Genomic DNA, 22784 nt, shown 5'->3' on the forward strand with positions numbered 1-22784 from the left:
AAAAATCACTTCACTGAGTTCTAATGGTGAATCAAAGAATATCCACAATTAACTGAAAAGGCTATTAAAATATTCCTTCCCTTCCAATTACACACCTATTTGAGGCCAGATTTCCTGTGCATATGTCAACCAAAACTACATAATATGCCAGACTGGATTCAAAAGCATATCTGAGAATCCACTTGTATTCTTTAATCTCTCATTAAAGAGATTTGCAAAACTGTAAAACACCACTATTCTCATTAATTCTTTTGTTTTGAAGAAGAGTCCTCATTTTAAAAAAACAAGTGCTTTATAATATTTTCTATTTTTAATTATAAATATGATAAATATTGATAAATATCTAGGTGAACAAAAAAAGCTCTTTGGAGTTCTCAATTTTTATAGGTAGAAAGGGATCTTAAGAACAAAAAGTTTGAAAACTGCTGATCTCTTGTAATAATTCCATCAGTTCTATGAAGAGGTTATTACTCCAGCTTTTCAAATGAAGATACTGAAGATCTTAGAGGTGAAATATCTAACCCAACATGGCCATTCAGCAAGTTGGTAGCAGAATCAGAATTCACACATCAAGGGACATATTTTGTCTCCATCATGCAAACATATCCTTCCTTGAGTTTGGTGACATGATCAAGGAGCATATACTACAGCAAACAAAAATAATTGATGTGTCTAAATAAGGTCATTCAGTTCAGTTCAGTTCCGTCGCTCTGTTGTGTCCAACTCTTTGTGACCCCATGAATCACAGCATGCCAGGCCTCCCTGTCCATCACCAACTCCTGGAGTTCCCTCAAACTCATGTCCATCGAGTCGGTGATGCCATCCACCCATCTCATCCTCTATTGTCTCCTTCTTCTCCTGCCCCCAATCCCTCCCAGCATCAGGGTCTTTTCCAATGAGTCAACTCTTCACATGAGGGGGCCAAAGGATTGGAGCTTCGGCCTCAGCATCAGTCCCTCCAGTGAACACCCAGGACTAATCTCCTTTAGGATGGACTGGTTGGATGTCCTTGCAGTCCAAGGGACTCTCAAGAGTCTTCTCCTACACCACAGTTCAAAAGCATCAATTCTTTCGTGCTCAGCTTTCTTTATAGTCCAACTCTCACATCCATATATGACCACTGGAAAAACCATAGCCTTGACTAGATGGACCTTTGTTGGCAAAGTAATATCTCTGCTTTTGAATATGCTATCTAAGTTGGTCATAACTTTTCTTCCAAGGAGTAAGCATCTTTTAATTTCGTGGCTGCAATCACCATCTGCAGTGATTTTGGGGCCCCAAAAAATAAAGTCTGACACTGTTTCCACTGTTTCCCCATCTATTTCCCATGAAGTGATGGGACCAGATGCCATGATCTTAGTTTTCTGATAAGGTAAGAGCAGTAAGTAAATAAATGTTAGTTGTTCAGTCATATCAGACTCTTTGTGACCCCCATGGACTGTAGCCTGCCAGGCTCCTCTGTCCATGGAATTCTCCAGGCAAGAATATTGGAGTGGGAAGCCACTCCCTTCTCCAAAAGGGTCTTCCTGACCAAAGGATCGAACCTGTAATAGCACTAATGAAGAGTACATAAAGGCATTCTTTACTCTCGTCTGCATAATGTCCCAGCTCCAATGGAATCCGTTAATGCTGTGCCTTGCTATATTCGGTCGCTCAGTCGTGTCCGACTCTTTGTGACCACATGACTGTAGTCCGCAAGGCTCCTCTGACCATGGGATTCTCCAGGCAAAAACACTGGAGTGGGTTGCCATGCCCTCCTCCAGGGGATCTTCCCAACCCAGGGATTAAACCCAGGTCTCCCACATTGCAGGGGGATTCTTTACCATCTGAGCCACCAGGGAAGCCCAAGGATACCAGAGTGGGTAGCCTATCCCTTCTCCTGTTAATGCTACTTGGTTTCAAAGATGCAATGGGAAGAATCCAGTCATCTGAAAATGAGATCCAGGAAGGAGAACATCCCGACAGAGGGTCTCTTGACCAACTATGCCAGAGGACTCAATGTCACTTGAAGTGGACTGGAATTAAAATAAGGACTGATTTTATATCCAGCCTGTGCAAAGAAGGTCCCTCTGTCTCATTCAGGCAGTAAATCCAGGTGTGTTCACAGACAGACACTGGGCCAGTCCACATGGGATTGCGTCCTCTGAGAACTGGGTTATAAAACACTGCAGCTCTCACAAAGGACAGAAAAGCCTTGCCTGGCTCGGATGCAGATGTTACTGTGTATGTGCTTATGGGGTCATCTACCTGGCTTGCCTGTGTGAATATCCTTCACAAAGATTCTCCCGGCCAGACTGCCTTCAGCGGAGAGAAGGAGAAAAGCTAAGCCAGTTACTGACAGCGAACAGTTTAAGAATCTCCTTTGGTCTATTTGGTAATAGCAGTTCTCAGTGAAATGGGGTAGGGATGGGAACTCAAACTACCCAGATACGCGCTTCAGTTCTTCCCATTGCTTACCACAGGGCGAGACACACATGGTCCGTAGGTCTAAGGGTGGAAACCCCGATTACAACGTGCTGAGCTGGCTCATGCAGGGGTGTGTGTGTGTGTGTGTGCACGCTTCAGAGAGCAAGAGAGGGTGTGTGTGTGTGTGTGTGTGTGCTTCAGAGAGCAAAAAGTAGAGCTCCTGAGAGTCCAACTACTGCTGACTGCAGAGTTCAGCCAGAGAGAAACTTCATACGGGATATCCATTTTCACTGTCGGAATACACAAGGCTTTTAGAATAAACTCTATGCCTGCAGAAGACCCAGCTGTAAAGCTTTCATTTGCGATGTAACCCAATCTGAATTGTCCAGGAGGTTTGGGGAAAGACTGCAAAACAAGGAACAGAAAACTGCCCTCCGTGACAGAGGAATAAAGGTCATTCGGAGGAATGAAGTGAAATGACTGAAAAGGAAGGGAACGAAAGGAACATTAATGGTGAAATCACGCACAGCCTCTCAGAGTGGTTCTCAGCTTCAGCTGCCCACGCCCGTCTGGGGCTGGGTCCAGCTAGTCTCATCAGACTGGTCTGTGCTGGGAGTTTTAGAAAGCTACCCAGGTCGAATGTGCCTCCATAATACACACAACTGCTGGTTTAGGCCTATGGTCATCCATTTGGGTTGAGAAGTTTTCGAGGGCAGAATTTGATGAAGAGTGTTGAAGCATTCTTCTCTGCAGTCCAGACTGCTTACAATGTAACTCTTCTTAAGAATGACTCACACACAGGATGGATTAGGTGGTTTAACTACCTTGATGATGGATGGATAGGTCGGAATAAAGCGGCAGACACTGTATTTTCTTACTATGACAAGCAAGTGTTCTGGAAGCCAGGCTCAGCTTTCTTTCCATCTCTTCCTGATTCCTGCTTCACAATGCAGGATGACTGTGCTGGGCTCTTTTTCCTACTTCCCTATCTCAAATCCTTTTTCCTTCTCATGCTTGAGGTGCTATGCGATCTTGGGCAAGTTATTCATCCTTTCTGAACCTGTTTCCTCCACCATAAAGATACAGTTTCTATCTCGCAGGTTTGTTATGTAAATTAAATGAAAAAATATAAGCGAAGCCCACCACTACTACACTTTTAATTAGTCTTCTTTCTTTTGTGTTTTTTTTTTTTTGAGTGATGTCAACTCCTGAAATATCTTCAGTACCATCTTGCTCAGACTCATATTTAGAGGATTTATGCTTCTAAAGCCTTTGTTTTACAGGCAAATATCTACTCTGCTGTGAATGGAAGGGCTCTTTGAACTTAAGAAATGGTTCCATCCGCAAAAGGAGGAAAGAAATGTGACAGGAAAATGCAAGTGTGTGATTATCAGTGGCTGAAACAGAACTCAGAAGACACGCTCCTGTCATTTTCGACAGGAGAAGACACGCGCAGTGATTAATTTTCTTGCTTTTAAAATTCGGAAGCCGGGAAGATCAACAAGTTTGGATTGTAATTAACAACTCCTGCTAGTTAATGCATTGCCGGAGGTGCTGTGGGTCCAGATAAAAAGGATTTGATCCTGTAAGCTCCCTCCTTTCTGCTACCGAAATGAATGCTTTGTGGGTTTTCCCCATGAAAGAGAATGATACTGGCATGGAGTGGGTTTGCAATAACAATTACTTTTAACTAACGGTGATAGAAGAAGTGACAAGGAGGCTCTGCTGAACAGAGGCAGCCCCGGCCAAATGAAAAAAGAGAAAAGGAAAAAAGCCCCAGTGGCACAATATAACTTCACCATGGGTTGAAATAAGACAATCAGAAACAAAGTTAGCCTCCCACCCAGAGTGAGTGGTTCCACTAGCAAATTTTTATTGGAGAGAAATAAAAATTGGAGGAATTGTGGCAGAACCCTATTATAACCCTGGTCAGGTGACAAGGATAATACTCAGGGTATGGGTTTTTGTGTAACCCTGAAAGATGCTCCATGTAGCACTTTAATCCACAATGTAACAGTGAAACGGGACCACGTGCTGCGGGAGCTTCTTCCCAGAGCAGGGCTGAACCTTCCCCCCAGGGCATCTGGCTTTGTTCTGAGGCTTGTTAAAAGTTAGAGCCCAGGGCCTCCAGGGAGGCAGGAAATATTTAGGGCAGTAAGGTAGCAACTAATAGGTTTTCCCAAATGTTGGAACAGAAGCTGTGATTTACAAGGAGAAAGAGGAGGCTTGGCGGTCAGTACTGAATAGTTGACCTTGTCATAAAAACGATGACCCTGGGAGAAATGGGAGTGACACGGGTCAAAGGGTAGAAAGTTCTGGTTGTAAGGAGAAAAAGGTCTGAGGATCTACTGGACGGCATGGTGACTACAGATAATAATACAGTAGAGTATGCTTGAAAGTTGCTGAGACTTGAGCTTAAACATTCTTGTCACACAAAAGGAAGTTACCTACGCAAGGGGATGGATGTGCTGATTATCTTGATCTTAGTAATCATTCCACAGCCTCCATGTACACCAGATCATCAGGCTGTACACTTTAAATACAATCATATCTGTCAATTTTTCCGCAATAAAGCTAAAAAAATACTGTAGACATGACTCTCCACATCACTGACTCATGAAAATCAAACTCAGCAATGAAAAAACAGTGAGGATGCTGATTTAAGATTTGTTTCAGCGAAGGCTCTAGGGAAGACTGGCATGCTGCAGTCCATGGGGTCGCAAACAGTCGGGCACGACTGAGCAACTGAACAACAGCGAAGGCGCTAGTTGAGATGAAATCTTCCTCTGCCTTAGAAAGAAAAAAAAAATCATGAGGCTTACGGATAGAGCAGAGAACTACTGAGCCTGTGTAACAGAGACGATGACTCTTTCAGCCACTGGACAGCACCTACGACCAAACTTCATCTTGCAGGCCCTGTAAAATCCCTAACAGCTGAAGCCTGCCTGAAAAACAGATGTGTGCGCTTTTAAATTGAACATTCTCCTCTGAAATTCTGTATATGAACTTTTGTGGGAGATCACAATGACGCTTCCTTGCAATTTGTCTTTGACTTCTCTGATGCTTACCAATGAGGAAGTCATAAGGAAAGAAACAACAAACTCGTTTTTAACTTAGTTCTCTCTTGTAAGAACTGATCATAAGTAACAGCCACCATTGGGGAATGACACAGCACCATTGTGGGGGAACTGGAAAGACCACTTATATTTTGTTTAGGTTTTAAGTGAAAAAAGCAGTAAGGGATAATGCCAGGCAGGGTGGAATATCCCTGAAGACACAGATCGATAAAGCGTTCTGTAAGTATCTATAAGGATCCAAGAACGAACAGAGAAGGAGATGAGGCCTGCCCACAGAGGTGTTAGCAAAATAAGAAATGGGACTATTCGTTTAATAAATATTTACTGAGGTCATGGAGTATCAGGCCTCAAAGTGCTGGAGCTACAAGGTTGAAGAAGACCTGGTTCCTGTAGTCAAGGAGCAGGTGTGACAAAGGAAGTATGCAGAAGGTGCTACGGGTGCAAACACACGCATGTGTGTGCACAAGCATGTACGCACGTTCCACTATAAGCACTTTGGAGCTGCTGGAGTGAAATTAACACTGCAGAGCAAACTGGACCATTGCGGTGCCCAGCCTTGGGGGCACGCCTGCAGGTAGCCTTGACCCTACAGTGGCCTTCCACGGGGTCACTCTCTGAAGATGCGCAGAAACAGAAGTTGGCGGTGGGCTGCTTTCCGCACTCTGTGCCTAGAAAATATTTAGCAGGTAGGTGCCTTGGAAGGCCTGAACACATACTTAAATCAATTTACTATTGAGTGAAATAAGTCAACTGTTAGTTTCTGAATCTCTACTACTTTGTGACCCTGTAAGTTTTTAAGGTGAAAAAAATCCTAAAGCTTTTTAAAGTTGTATTTAAAAATATTTATTCAAGTGTATGAATAAATATTTCTAAATACAGTTGAATAAATATTTCTAAATACAACTTAAAAAGCTTAATGGATATACATGAGTTTGAGTAGGCTCCGGAAGTTGGTGATGGACAGGGAAGCCTGGCGTGCTGCGGTCCACGGGGTAGCAAAGAGTCGGACACAACTGAGTCATTGAACTGAACTGATTCAAGTGTATGAGTAGACCAAATTTCATCAAATTCCAAAAAAAATGTCTACCCAAAGTGCTGCTATTTTAACACAATGCAGGGATGCTACAGTTTCATTCAAACCCAGGATTATCTGATCAGAGTTCTCCCTTAGTTTGCATAAGTCATGAACTAGAGTGTGTGCTTAAACTTCTTGGTTAACAGTTTTCTTTATGACATACATACATGGATTATCAGTGTTTGATGAAAGAAAGCACTGAACTCAAAACATTACTGCCTTTAACAAAAACTCTGCTAAAATGACAAAGTTCAAGGCACTACAGCGTCAGCCAAAAACTGTCACTTGCTATCTGCTTCTACAAGGATGACATCACTAGCCACTGCAGTCGCTGACCTTGAACCATTGCCTGAAAGGAGTCCAGGGCGGAGACGAGGAGTGAGGCACTCTGTACTCTGGGAAGAACCGGCAGAACAGGCCTTCAGATAGCTAGAAATTTTCAGACAATTTTATGAGCCCAACTTCTGACATCTCCTCGTATCTAGGAAGCACTAAAATCATTAGTGGAGACATCTGCTCCTCGTGACTGGTCGCAACCTTCTTGAGACTCTTTTCGACCCCACGGATGGTGTGCACCGGGCTCCTCTGTCCATGCAATTCTCCAGGCAAGAATACTGGAGAGGGTTGCCATTCCCTTCTCCAGGGGATCTTCCCAACCCAGGGATGGAATCTGGGTCTCCTGCATTACAGGCAAATTCTTTACCGACTGAGCCACCAGGGAAGCCCCCTTGGGATCAGCAGTAGCCTTCTGCTGCGCGGTTCACCAAAATCAAACTTACGCTGACCTCCCCTACCCACCTCTTTGGAACAGGGCCTCAGAGCTATCTGAGAAGCTGTCTCTTGGGCAGTAAGTCCTCATTCTGCCCCAAATAAAACTTAATTCACGACTCTCATGTTGTGCTTTTTCTTTTCAGTCTACAGTGCGTAAAATAAAGATGAATAAAACCTACTGGAACATAAGCTTCGTGGTGGGAGGGATTTTTGTTCCTTTCTTCACCAGGATTCAGAACCTAGCGTGTGCTCAGTCGCTCAGTCATGTCTGACTCTTTGCAACCCCATGGACTGTAGCCCACCAGGCTCCTCTGTCCATGGGATTCTCCCAGCAAGAATACTGGAGTGGGCTGTCATCTCCTTCTCCAAGGGATCTTCCCGACTCAGGGATCGAGCCTGCATCTCCTGCATTGGCAGGCAGATTCTTTATCAATGTACCACTTGGGAAGCCCAGAACCACAGTGAATGCCCCATAAATATAAATATTTGCTGAATATATTAAAAGCAGAATCCCTGCTCTCAGACAGCTTACCATCTGCCCATCATTAAATGTCTCTTCCTGCTGAGGTTTTAAGAACCTGTGAAACTCTCACTGACAGTGATTGCCACTCTGCTAGAGATTTGTGCAGCTGACGGGTAAGAGATTTTTTTCAGGTGGCACAAATGAGGAAAATCAACAAGATCTGAGCCCAGGGCCCACATCCCTTGAAGAACCTTTCCTGGTCCTCACAGACTCAAGACAAAAAACTCCTCTGGTCCAACATCTTTTCATTTTGTCACAGATGGCAACATAACTCCTTTCAAGTGCCAGGATATAAAATCCTTGAGATTTTTATTTGGCTCAGATGAAAAAGTGCATCCTGCTGTCAGCCAGACTCCCTTTGCACCTCGCTCCCCCAGGATACGCCTATGTCTTCAGGCCTTGGTGTGAAATTCGCTTCTCTGTGAGGGAATCGTCCTTATTCTTCCTCTCCCCCAGTGGTGACTGCAGATTCCCTGGGTGATGAGATGTCCTGTTCATCACAGTGCGCTTGCAGATACACACTGGTGTCTCAGCTATCACAGCAAGCATTTATTTTGGTTTCTAGGGACTATAAACTTGTGAAACAGAAGCACTTATGGATTCTTGGATGCACTCCTTTAAGAAGCAAACCCAATCCACTTGAATGATGCACATGCCATATTTCCACTCAGTCATCAGAAACCCTCCACTTAGCCCATAGGTTTTATGTTAATACATTGGCACAAGGAGTCCCACAGTATTTTTTAAATTTTTGATGGAAGGAAAATCTGAGACACACAGTTGGATTCTCAACAAATGCATGGACTAGAAAGATAAGTTGTTTCCTGAACCCTCAAGACACTTTGGTCTTATTTTCCTGCTAAATCGCATATCTCTGGCCTTCAGAGAAGTCTAGAAGAGATCCGATTTCCTTCTGTTCTATTGTGCTGGCGTGAACGCCTTTGCAATTGAAAAGGAGGCCTCCGAGGGTGGTAGGAACAGAGTCAGCAGAAGTTACACAAAGTGAGGTGTGTGGCTTTGTGACTGGTTAGAGCGCCCGTGCTAATGAGGCCAAGGTCGTGGGTTCAGCCCCTGAAAAGGCAGTTACTTCAGTCAATTCCCTGCTGGAGGACTGCACCCCTAAACTCCCACAGATTCACTAGAAATCCAGAGATGCGAGGGTTGGGATGAGAATGGGAGACTGATGGTGGTGTACAGAGACTGATCACATTAATACAAATCCCTTGAGAGAGGACAGAGACCTCTAGTCCCAGAGTGGGCCCTTCTCCAGGGGAAAGCGACTAACCTCCAGGCTGACCAGCGCTCTGTTGTGCTGAGTCGCTCCGTCATGTCCAACTCTTTGTGCTCCTATGGACTATAGACCGCCAGGCTCCTAGGTCCATGGGGATTCTCCAGGCAAGATTACTGGAGGGGGTGGCCATGCCCTCCTCCAGGGGATCTTCCCAACCCAGGGATCAAACCCAGGTCTCTCACACTGCAGGCTGATTCTTTACTGTCTGAGTCACTAGGGAAGCCCAAGAATACTAGAGTGGGTAACCTATTCCTTCTCCAGGGGATCGTCCCAACCCAAGAATTGAGCCAGGGTCTCCTGCATTGCAGGCAGATTCTTTACCAGCTGAGCTACCAGGGAAGCCCCTCCAGAAGGGGGCTCAAAGCCTGCATCTGGTCAAATACAATCAGGGTGCCCTGCCTAGTTCCCTGGTGGTGATCAGGACTATATACTCATGGACTTAAAGGCAAGCAAGCAAAGCAGAGCAGGGCTGCCTTTGAGAGGAACAGGACACGGGAATGCACAATCAGTAAGAGAGGAGAAATTTCAATCCAATTGTCCTGGCACAGGTCAGGTCCTCAAACTAAGAAATGTGATTACTTCCCTCCATGTCCGAAGTACAAAAAACAAGATGTGCGTATGGTGGGAATGACCTTAGTTATTGATGACTCCAGTTACAAAGGGATATTTGTAATTACTGACTGCCTCCTCAGGATGCAGAAATACAGCGGCTTAAAATTACAGTGATTTCATGTTTTCTTTATATTGACAAGAAAAAGAAGGGATATGAACCTCAGGCAAAAGAGTTAAGTCTCAAAAACCAAAATCAAGTAGCAACTTTCTTTGCAGTTTTCTATTTTAAGTTCTGTAAAATAACTTCACTGGCCCAGGTTCTTGGCAATTCTGAGTTCTGTTGAAAATCAGCTGCTGCCAAACTACAGACCTGAGCCCTGAATCTTCCCAAAGAAATGTAAGACATTTCTGAGCATCTTTTAAAGAATCTTCGGACAGACAGTGTGCCATTAGGACAGACAGTGCTCGTCCTACAAGAATACCATCCAGGGGCCTTTCAGCACAGCTGCATCATGAATTCTATTCCCAAACCATATCTGTTTAACTTTGCATAGAGCAAAGTTCTGAAGAATGGGTCTGTTTAAGGAAAAAAAAAATATGCAGGGGTGGTCAATATCCTTGTGCTGCCCTACCAGCACACACAGAAACAAACTCTTTATATGTACCTATAAAGACGAAGATGACAAACTCCTTTTAAATAATTTGAGCATATTTAAAAATATCCCAGACTTCCCTGGTGGTCCAGAAGTAGAGTCCATCTGCCAATGCAAGGGAGCTGGGTTCGACCCCTGGTCTGGGGAGATCCCACATGCCATGGGGCAACTAAGCCCGGTGCCACAATGACTGAGCGTGAGGACTGCAGCCACTGAAGCCCACAGGCCTAGAGACTGCGCTCTGCAACGAGAAAGGCACCGCAATGAAAAGCCTGTGCACGGGGACAAAGAGCAGCCCCCACTCACCGCCACTACAGAAAGCCCGCACACAGCAACGAAGACCCAGCGCACTCACAATAAACAAATAAAAGTGAAATTAAAAAAAATAAAAATATCCCAAACTCACCGAAGGACCAAAGCCTCATATTTCTTTTTACATTTTATCAGGTAATAGTGGATGATGCAGAAGAATATATGCAGTTGTTACACAAATTCCAAGCCATTAGAATAAAAAAAAAAATTCCCTGAAACCACAGCAGCATAAGATATAAATCCAAGATAGGTGAATCAATTGATTTTGCTGAACTTTTAGAAACGACGCATTAATCTGTTGCATTATCCACAGGGGCAGGGGGAAGCAAAAGAAAAGAGGCGATAAAAATTGCGTTCACTTGAGAAAGCAGAAGTGACTTAAGTCCTCGTGTCCAGGTGTGACTCACACGGTAGTTTCAGGTCAAAAGGGACAGAGATATGTGTGGCTGATTCATGTAGATGTATGGCAGAAACCAGCACAATATTGCAAAGCAAGCATCATCCAATAAAAATTTTTAAATTAAAAAAAAAAAAAAAAAGGACAGTGAAGGAAAACCACACTCAGAACAGAAAGACACAGTTCCCTCTGTGAAGAGGCTGGCCCTTAGGGGGCACTCAATATCTGCCCCCCCAAAATGTGAAATTCAAGGAAACAACTTTTCCAACACTCAGTTACTTTCTACGTAACACGGGACAAAGTCTTCTCTACACAAGCCATCCTTGGGAGGATCAAAACACAGATGTACCTGGAAACGCTTTATGAGCTGCAAAGAGCAACACGATTTAAAGGAATATCATTTTATACGGGATCTTCAAATTTTTACAACTAAGAGGATATTGTGCAATTGCTTTTTAGAGGGAAAGGGGTTAGATGGTGGTTTTAACTCACCAGGGCTTGAATTTAGCTTAGGATATCTATCCTGCTGCCAGTCTGTCTCTTTCACCTCAAATCGTTGCTAATCGTGCGGCTTGGTCACTGGGCCCTGATACGCCTGCACTGAAATGATGCTCCCTGCATGTGAAAAATGTGCCTGCCCTGGCACTGTGCACATCTGAAGTCTTGCAGGACTGCTCCTTGCCACAGCTGAATCACGCTGAAGGCAGAGAGCAGAGCAGAGCTGAGGTATCCTTGCTAGGTGGAACATTCTGTCTTCCTCCATTTCTTATTTCAAACCTTTGTTTAATTCCAGGGTAAAAAGAGTATTAAAGTCGTTAATCATTTTGGAGCTACACAAGGCTCTTTAAAAAAAAATAAATAAATAAAGTTTTACCTGTGTAGGCTCATCATATCATTTTCATCAGGTTTTGGAAAATACTGAAAACTGATCCCAGACACCCATTATTTATGCTGTTGAATGGGAGGTTGAGAACTGCTGCTTTCAACTCTGGGTCAACTTGCCATCTGAATGATGATTCCACTGGCCAACAAGGTCAACAATATTGTCTTCCCAGTATTCCCCAGCTCAAGCCAACCGCCATAAAAAATGTCCCTGAAATGAGAATATGTTCTCATACTATTTAACATTTAGCCAACAGAGCTCATCAAACAAGTCCATAGAAGCGAGACACCGAGCCAATTGTGACACCTCCGGAGCGGTCCGGGTTGTACTGGGCACTTGACTTCCCTGACTCAGGACCAGCTCAGTAGGTGGGTGTTAATGTGCACTGCTCACAGATAAAGGAAGCTGGGAGTAAGTGCGTGCATGCTAAGCTGCTTCAGTCATGTCTGACTCTGTGTGACCCTATGGGTTGTAGACTGCCAGGCTTCTCTGTACATGGGATTTCCAGGCAAGAATACTAGAGTGGGTTGCCACGCCCTCCTCCAGGGGATCTTCCCCACCCAGGGATCAAATCCGCATCACTTATGTCTCCTGCACAGACAGGTGGGTTCTTTACCACTAGTACCACCTAGCAAGCCCAGAGGGGCTAAACAATTTGGCTCAAGACAATCCATCAGGAAGGGATGAAACCAGAATTCCAACCCAGTCAATCTGGCCCCAAAGTCCCTCCTTTGCAGTCTCTAAATAAAAGAAAAACTTGAAATACTGAAATGTTGAAAACGGCAAACCAGTATCTCATTATCTACTGTACAAATGGCTGAATTTTATATTCTTTAGTGTAACTTTTTAGAGGAAATCTGTTGTCTGTGTGTGTGTGCGTGTGTGTACATATACCTTTTTGCGGGGGAACACCATGCAGATGAGGGTTCTTAGTTCCTGGATCAGGGATGGAAACCTATGATCCCTGCAACAGAAGTGTGGATTCCTAACCACTGGACCATGAGGAAAGTGCCTGTTGGCTATCTTAATCTTCCTACCCATTTCTTTAAAACACATGTAAAAAGATGCAGGGAATCGATTATTGGAGCATGTGCCCATAGAAAGTGAAAGTCACTCAATCATGTCCAACTCTTTGGGGACCCCATGGACTGTAGCTTGCCAGGCTCCTCTGTCCATGGAATTCTCCAGGCAAGAATACTGGAGTGGGTTGAATCAAACCTGGGTTTTCTGTACTGGGAGGTGGATTCTTTATCACTGAGCTACTAGGGACGCCCTCTCAGAAGGAACATGGGTTACAGATTTTTCTCTTTCTGAGACAAATACTAGCAAGTGTTAAAATACATTAAATATCAAGTGAAAAAGTGTGCCACAAAATACTGACCAGGCCAACGTATGTGCTTGTGTGCACCAAAAAAAAAAAAAAAAAAAAAAAAAATCTGAGAGGTCTGATGAGGACAGCTCCCAACTTGAAGACATTTATATTTTTAGGAGCTGCCTCTTAGCAGCTGAGGCAAGATACACATCTTCCCAAGTGTCACCCTGAGAAAATGTGATACAGATGCAAACCTTTGCTTGTGTTACCCTGACAGTAAGAATTCCACTTTGCTGTGACTTAAGAGACTTCCTATTATTTTTCCATTTGCAGAACATACTTATTTCTGAAAAACATCACTTCTTTTCTTTCAAAATAAGTCAAACCCTGATACAATTAATATGATAGGGAAGATCTCTGCAGGCTCATCTGTCTTAAGCACTATTATTTACCTTCAACTTCTGGCACAAGAAACAATATGTGCAGTTTTCTTTTTATGGCAGGGGAGGGGACGTCATGGAAGAGTATTTGAGAATTTTGTTCCCACCCCTGGGGGAACCCTGGGGACATATTTGTGTACCTCCAGTATAGCTGAACAGAATAATCTGTCCTCGGTCTATACAAACAGCTGACAGAGGAAACCGTGCTAAATCTTTGAGATTGATCTAGCCACTAATTCTAAGTGAACTGGATTTAATAGAAACCACAGAGTGAGTACAAAGATATTTCTGATTTCACAGGTATCATGATGTCATGATGTCATCGTATTTTGTGCGTTATTTTAGCTGATTTGAAATGAGTCCTCAGGGAGAGAGAGGAAAGGAACTGTGGATGTTGACAGACGTTCGCCTAAGCCAGAGAAAAGTGGGGGGAGGTGCAGTGGTCCCTCCCCATGCACGGGCAGCGCCGGAGAGGGGCCTAAGGCAACAGTAACACTAACGAATGTCATTCAGAAAAGGGGGAAACAAAAGCAAAGGCCATCCCATAGGGCGCGCTGACTGGCCAAGCCGCACCTGACGGCACCTTCCCCTCCGGAGGTGAGGGCGTGTATAGTAGGTACAGTTCGGAGGCGAAAGAGAACCATCTCTCCCTTCTGCTGCTCCACTGCGAACCCAGCTGGATTTGATCTATAAAATTCACCGGAGGAGGAGTCTGGTAACAGACACCTGAGCGCCTACTAGGTGCTTGGTCCCCCAGTCTTCTCTGCCACGATGGTTCCCAGGAATCACCAGGATCCCTGACGCAGGAGGGAGGCCCCTTCCGTGCGGGGTGACCTTGCTTTGCTCCTGCCACTCCAGACACCCACGCTGCTTCAGACTCTGAGCCACAGCAAGGCTCAGAAGATCAAGGGACCAGACACAGCAGCCTTTTTAACTTTGGGAAAACCCAATGCTCACTTCACTCAAACGTCGCAAAGTGGTGCCATGACCCTTTAGCTCTTGGCTCACCAATTCAAAGAGACACATCACATACAGCCCTTAAGCTGCCCACGGCATGATTCTGTGTCTAGTTCCTTTCCAGGTCCCCCCAAAGCGGAAGACAGCTCTGGCAGGGAGTCTGGGCAAGATGACTATAGTATTTAGCTTTTGTCCCTTCTTTTGCTCTGTCTTACCGTGGAATAGGATGAACATATCTCAGGCACTGAGTTCTTTGGCATATGTTGGGCTGGAGACCTGTATTCAAAAGGTACCTGCAAACCTCAGGTGGGCTTAATCTAGCCCAGAAGTCTCCACTTCGAAGATGAAGAAACTGAGGTTCAAAGAAAGTAAAGCAGGGTCCGGGAAGGTCCCATGGCATAAACTCCAATGCCATGCTTCCTGCCTCAGTCCTTTTATTGAAGACTTGGCTAGGTAGGCAATGGGCGGAACTGAGGACATCAGATTTCATTTTCTTAACTATAAGCGTGAATATACATACTTCTTCTCTGGGCAGTAGTTCTCTCCCCCTTAAAACGGAAAATGTTGCATTCATGCTTTCTAAGGGTGCCTTTAGGTCTGAAACTGTCATAAGGCTTGAAGATATAATTATGCGTATGTGAATATATACACATATACACACATACATGATCTGCTGCATTTAAATACCAATTCCAACCAGACGTTTTGCCTAATCCCCCAAGCAACCAGATTTTCCCAACCCCAAACCAGGGCTAAATCCCGTCCCCCCGTTGCAGTCCCTCTGAACCCCGGATCGGTGCCCCCCTGGCTTCTCCCCAAAGACCAAGCGCAGAGGGTGACAAGAAAGACGAGGGGCCACGTACTTCACATGAAATACGAAGTGTCATTAAGTTCCTCGGCGGTAACACGGCAAGCCTGCGGCAACGCGGGACTGAGAAGGAGCGGGAGGAGGGGGGGGGGGCACAGATCACATCGCAGGAAGCACAAGTGAAAGGTGGCTTGCGGCTGTGGCCGCTGCGCGAAACCTGGGGCCCCGCCGGCAAAGCGCCGAGTAGCCAGGACTGGGGAGCAAGCCTGGCTCCGAGCCCACGTGTTGCAGGCACGACCCTGCCCTGGCGGGTTCGCACAGCCCGCCGGGGCCAGCAGAGAAACGTGCCGTGGTGCCGGGCGTGCGGCGGGAACTTGGCGAGTCTTTCTGAGTGCACGTGGCCCGACCAGTCCCGGGTTCCAGGTCCCCTCCCGCTCCCCACCCCCGCCCTGGAGCCGCGGGCGCTAGGACCCCGCGAGGCGCGCACACTCCGGCCCGCCCGCGCGCGCGGCGCCCCCCGAGCCCCTGCGCGCCCGCCGGCACCGCCCTACCTGGCGAAGCAGAACTCGCAGTGGTTGCCGCGCTCGCTGACCGTGAGCACGTAGGCGTAGGCCGGGCAAGAGAACAGCAGGTCCCCCACCTGGAAGGGCTGCAGGGCCCGCAGACCCCGGCCCTTGCCCGGGCTGCAGAAGCGCTCCAGCCCGCCGTCGCCCTCGGCCCTCATCCCGGCGGCCGGGCTGGCGCGGAGGGAGGCCCCCCGCGGCTGCGGCTCCCCGCGCGCTGTTATTGGAGCAGCGTCACCCGGAGCCGCGGGGGCGGGAAGCCGCCCGGCGGACGCGGCGGCCACCGCTTCCCCGGAAGGGACGGCGGCCCCGCCCGGCGCTCGCGCGCCCCCGGGAGGCGGGGGACCCGGCCCGGTAGCCCCGCCCCGCGTGCGGGACCCTCGCCTGCGGCCCCGCACTCGGCCAACTGTCGGCCGCTGCGGCCACCGCCCGGAGCTGCGTTCCCCGGGGCGGCTCCAGGCAGGAGGGCGGAGGCGTGTGCGTCCTGGCGGAGGCTGCGGGCCGCGGCCGCGTTCCGGTGGGCGGGATGGGGTCGCGGTGGGACAGGTACCCAGCGCCTCCCCTGGACCAGCCAGTAGGATGGCCCGCGCTGGGTTAATAGAAGTTGGCGGGGTAGCGGGGCAAGATGCTTCTTAACCTTCAGTTCGGTTCCTCTGTCCTTGTCGAGAACCCTAGAAGGAGTCCTCGGGGAACACCGAAGGGAAACCGCAGTAGGAAACTGCTAGGTGCCGAGGAGTGCCGAGGGTTAAAAGGTGCTTCCCCGAGGTGAAAGGTTTTTAGAGCCCAGTATGACTCCCAGGGAATCTCAAGTATTGATTGTGAACCTACTTCTTTCCCTCTGCCCCTCCGGTGGAAGTTAATTACGTGGACGGAAAAAGGAAGTGCACTGGTCAGGCTTGCTCACTCAGACTCGGCGTACAGGCAACCATGCGGAGGAGGCAGGAGATAACCTTGCAGTCAAGGAACTTAAGACTTGCCCGGGGGCAGTGCCGTGCTGTAGCCAGAGCACACGGCTAGGGATCGAATCAGCTTGACCACGCACTGTCATCTTAGAAAAGTCAATTAGGTTATGAGTCACAGAGAGGATTTTCTGTATGAGAAAGAAGGGTTTAATCTGTTCTGCATAGGAGTATGGAAAGGCTGCAGTTGATGTGCGAGCTGTAAGGACTTCCGTGTATGAAGAGAGGGTTTAGCAAAAGCACTGATACTTAAAGTGGGATCTCAAACTAGGTTGCCTGTGTAAGATCAGGAGTAGTTCAGCAAAGGGTAAGATCAATGTGATTTGAGTATGTCATCAGAATTTTTGACCCTTCAATAAAACTTCTAAAATGAATAAGCCTCTGGCCTTCCTGAAGAGAATACATCATGGATACTCTCCCATTTAGACAGTTTAAGAAGCATTCACTGAGCACCCACTGTGGCCAGTCAGTGGGATAGAAAGAGTGGCTAAATGTGGGTCTGGGCCTTTGCATACCATACATTCACAATCCTTATTGGATGTTACCGGGTCAAATACTGGGCTAAGTGGCTTAAACACATTACCCCCATTAAATATGTAATTCTAACTGCCCAGTGAGTTAGGTGTTATATGTTTCCCATTTCCAAAACTAGGAAACTAAAACTCAGAATACTTCCCAAGGCTATACAGCTAGGTTGCAGAATTTGCTAGGTTGCAGAATTTGGTTTCAGCCTCCAGTCAGTCTGAATATGAGGCCCATGCTCTTAAGTGAAATGACCCTCTGCAAAGAAAGACCGCTCCCTGAGACAAGTGGTGTTATAGTGGCTTGCACAAAGCGTTCTGCGGGGAAACAGGCAGGGGAAGACAAACAGCGTGGAGAATGCAGGTTTGGTCAAGGCAGGTGCCACATTCACGTAACCTTTGAGCTGGGCCTGGATGATGGATGAGACTTAAGTACAAAAGAAGAGGACAGTTGGCCGGGCTGAAAGAATTGCATGTGAAGACAGAGGGACTTGAAAGAAAGAATGGTGTGTAGTTGCAACCTGCTGTGTTGAGTGGAGACTGAGATCTCAGGGAGAGGACAGGAGGTGAGGCAAGAGTAATGGGAGGGCATCTTATCAGGAGACGAATTTCCTCCCAGAGAAGGTGTGGGAGTCTCTGAAAATGGTTAAGCAGCAGGGTGCGCTGATCAGTCTAGTGTTTTAAACAGTTCTGCTGCAGCTTTGCCGATAGACTGGAAGGGAGGCGACTGAACACGGGACCACGGGTTAAGAGAGCACTGGACATGGCAGACAGATGACAGTCAATCTTGTAGGCTCAAAACAGGAACCAGAGACTTCCCTGGTGGTCCAGTGGCCAAGACTCCAAGCTCCCAATGCAGGGGGCCCAGTTGGATCCCTGTTTGGGGAACTAAATCTTCTATGTTGAAACTGAAGATCCCACATGCTGCAACTAAGACCCAGCACAGCCAAATAAATAAATAGTGTTTTTTTAAACCAAAAAAAATCCAGGAACCATAAATATCCTAGAATTTGGGGAATGGAAGAGGCATATTCTTACTAATAAGGAAAATGAAGCAGAGCTAGCAAGAGATTCCATGACATATTCATTCAACATTTAAATATTTATGATATGCTTACTGTGTTCCAGCAAAGGTGATAAAGGCTGGTGATATAATGGCAATGACAACAACAACAAAAAACTGACTTATTCCCTGTCCTCACGGAGCTTTGTACAGTCTGTCTGGCAGAGGAGGCGGACATTAATCAGATAATCACATAAACAAATATAAACTGTCAACAGTCTCAAGTGCTGGAGCAGTGCTTAGAGGACATGACCTAGTCTAGGAATGCTTTTCTGAGCGCCGAAGAATTGATGCTTTTGAACTGTGGTGTTGGAGAAGACTCTTGACAGTCCCTTGGACTGCAAGGAGATCCAACCAGTCCATTCTGAAGGAGATCAGCCCTGGGTGTTCTTTGGAAGGAATGATGCTAAAGCTGAAACTCCAGTACTTTGGCCACCTCATGCAAAGAGTTGACTCATTGGAAAAGACTCTGATGCTGGGAGGGATTGGGGGCAGGAGGAGAAGGGGACGACAGAGGATGAGATGGCTGGATGGCATCACCAACTCGATGGACGTGAGTCTGGGTGAACTCCGGGAGTTGGTGATGGACAGGGAGACCTGGCGTGCTGCGATTCATGGGGTCGCAAAAAGTCAGACACGACTGAGTGACTGAACTGACTGAGGAATGCTTTTCAGAGACAGTAATGACTGAACTAATATCTGAAGGATGAACAGAACTTAATCAAGAGAAGAGGAGGGACAAGCATTCTAAACAGAGGGAACAGCACGTGTAACCGAGCAGGACCCCGTGGGGCCTTCTGGGAACAGATCCCAGCCCTTCCCATGTCCCCCACCTGCTTCTTGTCTGTAGGAAAACTTTAGCCTCCCAGGCCTTCCCCAGGTTCCAAAGAGTAAGTTTAATCTGAGAAGTGAGAGAATGTACAAAAAAGGGAAAACAGTCAAGCAAGACAAAACAATAGTTTATCCATTAAATAAAGCCAAAATCATTTAGTTCCTCCTCAAGGGTTATAGGTAATATTCTGAGCCATCCTCTGGGCTGCTTTACAGATACTAAAATCCCTGTCAGGTGGAAGAAGTTAACTGCATGGTGACCATCAGCACATCACAGACCCCAGACAGGTTGGAACCAGAAGGTTGATGGTGTTGACTCCAGATTACCTCCCTACCAACTGATCAGAAAAGTGTCTGCAAGTTAGTCATATACCCCACAACCCCATCACTATTTTTAAAAAACCCTTCCCTGAAAGCCACTGGGGAGTTCAAACCTTCTGGGCACTGGTTATGTGGAGTTCTTGCTTGGCATCCTGCAATAAATGCTGCACTTTGCTCACCACAACCTTCTATCAGTAGATCAGCTGTACTGCACACGGTTTGGTAACACACGTGCAAAGTGTCATTGGTTGGAAGAAGTGTGACCACAATGAAAGGGTGACTAGAGCAAGGCTAGAGGAAGAGTGTTGTTCTAGATGATTTTAGGAGGTAAATAGGTCCTCTTGGACAACCCACAGGAGTCTCCTCTGATTAAAAAAGCCTCTGACATGCCAGATTCTGTTAGATGAGCTTTATGTCGGTTACCATACCTAAATCGTATTCCCAAGTGGTGCAGTGGTTAAGAATCTGCCTGCCAGTGTAGGAGACACAGGAGACGGAGGTTCGATCCCTGGGTCAGGAAGATCCCCTGGAGGAGGAAATTGCAACCCAATCCAGAATTCTTGCCCAGAAAATTCCATGGAGAGGAGCCTGGCAGGCTACAATCTATAGGGTCGCAAACAGTCAGACACGACTGAGCACACACGTAAACCTAAATCAGTTTTTATTACTGTGTTTTACTACACATGGATGTTGTATGTTAATGAGAGAATTATCTTAAACCTCAGAAGCTTTCAGATATACACCTACATAGGCAAATCTTGGATAAATTTGGTGACTCTACATAGGTTTTTAACTTTCTGATTTCTGGCAGCTCTAACCAGCACAAAGATGAAAAGACTGACATAGAAATGAACAATTACAATACAGTAAACAATGTGCCATTTAAGGATTCCTTATGCAGTTATCTGCTTGTTAACTTTTATTGCAAGTCATCTTTTCCTCTTTCGCTGAGAAGGATTTCCAACAGCTGAACAAAACAATCATGTTAACTGCTGAGTTGTCTTTCCAGGTGAGTCGTGGCAGGAACAGACTTATGGTGAGGATGGGTCTAATTTAAGAACACTGGAAAAGAAACAGCCTCATTTTAGAAAAATGCCTGTGCTGAACACAAATGACTCAAGATGGAAAGATGGTCAGTTAAGTTTAGCCATTAATTTAGGAGCTTAGCTTATGAACAAAACTGTGTTTAAAATAAACTGCCAAGGAATGGCAGCTCACCAGTGCAGCAGACCGATGACAGCACTCTTAATGCAGCTCATGCTTGTCAGCCAGCCGCCACGCATTCTCGCATTCCGGGAGAGTCTCCGTCCACCTTTTTCACTGCCTGCCACCCCACAGCTTGGAAAGAATGGAGCTTGAACGGAGCTTTTGGGGGACTTTGCCTCACCATAACTCAGGGGAAGTGATAAGAAGTGCTAAGTTCACTTAACTTCTCTAACCTAGAAGGTGATCTATTGAATAATTTATGAGTAAAATATCCTTCCGGCCACAGATTAGCACATGAAAGCAACAGCTCTGGCCTGGGGATATAAAGCCTTAGCAAAGAAGGAATACCAATGAACATGGACAGTGGGCCCCTTGCCTGTACCACCATACCTCTGTATTTCGTGTATTTCACTTATTGATTGCACGTTCTTACCCAGTGCTAAATCCTTGTCGTACCATGGTGAAAAGACCAACACACGTGCACCCAAAGGTATTAAGCCCTGATCCCCAGAGCCTGTATGTGTTACCTTATATGGTTTAAAAGGGTCTTGCAGATGTGTTAAATTGAGGATCTTGAGCTGTGTGATTATTCTGGATTGCCCAGGTGGAGCCTCAATGCCATCACAAGAGTCTTCCCACATCTTCAGAGGGGATTTGACACAGACCGACCCAGAGGTGGGAGGGATGTGGCCATAAATCCGGGAATGCGGGACCTCCAGCAGAAGCTGGAAGAGGCAAGGAGCAGATTTTCCCCTTGGAGCCTCCAGAAGGACTGTGGTCTTGCTAAGACCTTGATGTCAGTCCCGGGACACCAATTCCAGACTTCTAGGCTTCAGAACCGCAAGAATACATTTCTGTTGTTTCAAGCCACCTAGACTGCAATAATTTGTCCTAGCAGCCACAGAAAACTAAAACAAATTGTAATACAATAAAAGTGTTCACAAGGGGATTAACAAAGTGAAGTGGAAAGGCTTCACAGAGGACCTGACATTTTAACTCCTCCTAGAAGACTGGGCCTCCCTGGTAGCTCAGATGGTAAAGAATCCACCTGCAGTGCAGGAGACCTGGGTTCGAGCCCTGGGTTGGGAAGAACCCCTGGAGAAGGGAATGGCAACCCACTCCAGTATTCTTGCCTGGAGAATCTCATGGACAGAGGAGCCTGGTGGGCTATAGTCCATGGGGTTGCAGAGTTGGACACGACTGATCGACTAACACTTTCGCTTTCAGAAGGAAGACTGAAAATTGACCAAGGGAAAGAGAGGCCCCCACAAATGGGATTAAGAACCTGAAGGTGTAAATTCACTGGGGTAGGAGAGACCTTGACAGTCTGGGGAGGTATTTTTATCTTACTGCAGATGCTTGCATAGTTCTGGCTATGTACTAAGTGCACTTTTAAAATAAAGTCTCACCTAATCCTCCTAACAACATTTTATAGGTGAAAGATCACTATAAATAACTTGTTCAAGTGAACAGCGGGGTGAGGACTCAAAGCAGTCTGTGTGTAACAAGTCTGTGCCCTGGACCACTGTGCCTCGCTGCCTTCCTGCTTGGCCCAACCTGCAGCCTTAGGAAGGAGACCTTAGGTAAAGCGGGACCAGCAGGAGTGGCCCAATGATGAAAGGTTCTATAAAGTTTCTATAAAGGTTCTATAAAGCTGTGTGCCTAGGAGTTAGATGCCCTGTATGGTACTACCGAGCCAGAAAAGTTTGGCAAGCATGATTCAATTGTTGCTTAAGGTCATTTGCATGGCCGAATCAAGGATACATTACAGGAGGGTGAGGACAGAGAGAGAAATAAGAAGTGTAATGCAGTCGATAGCCCAGAGAAAGATGTTGCTGGCATGAACAAGGGCAATAACGGAAA

General features: G+C 46.4%; 1 protein-coding gene across 2 annotated transcripts in view; it reads right to left on the reverse strand.

The window, feature by feature from the left end:
• SMYD2 (SET and MYND domain containing 2) overlaps positions 1–16425 on the reverse strand; it is a 52957-nt gene extending 36532 nt beyond the window's left edge. Inside the window, exon 1 of one of the 2 annotated variants that reach the window (XM_055582987.1) lies at positions 16009–16425. In XM_055582987.1, coding sequence (XP_055438962.1) covers positions 16009–16181 — 173 coding nt within the window. In that variant the 5' untranslated portion in view covers positions 16182–16425. The remainder of the gene's footprint in view (positions 1–16008) is intronic. The other variant, XM_055582986.1, reaches the window with a different exon arrangement.
• Between the last annotated feature and the right edge of the window lie 6359 nt (positions 16426–22784).

This window comes from Bubalus kerabau, chromosome 5 (assembly GCF_029407905.1).
Source record: "Bubalus kerabau isolate K-KA32 ecotype Philippines breed swamp buffalo chromosome 5, PCC_UOA_SB_1v2, whole genome shotgun sequence".
In the NCBI taxonomy this organism is placed as follows: Eukaryota; Metazoa; Chordata; class Mammalia; order Artiodactyla; family Bovidae; genus Bubalus; species Bubalus kerabau.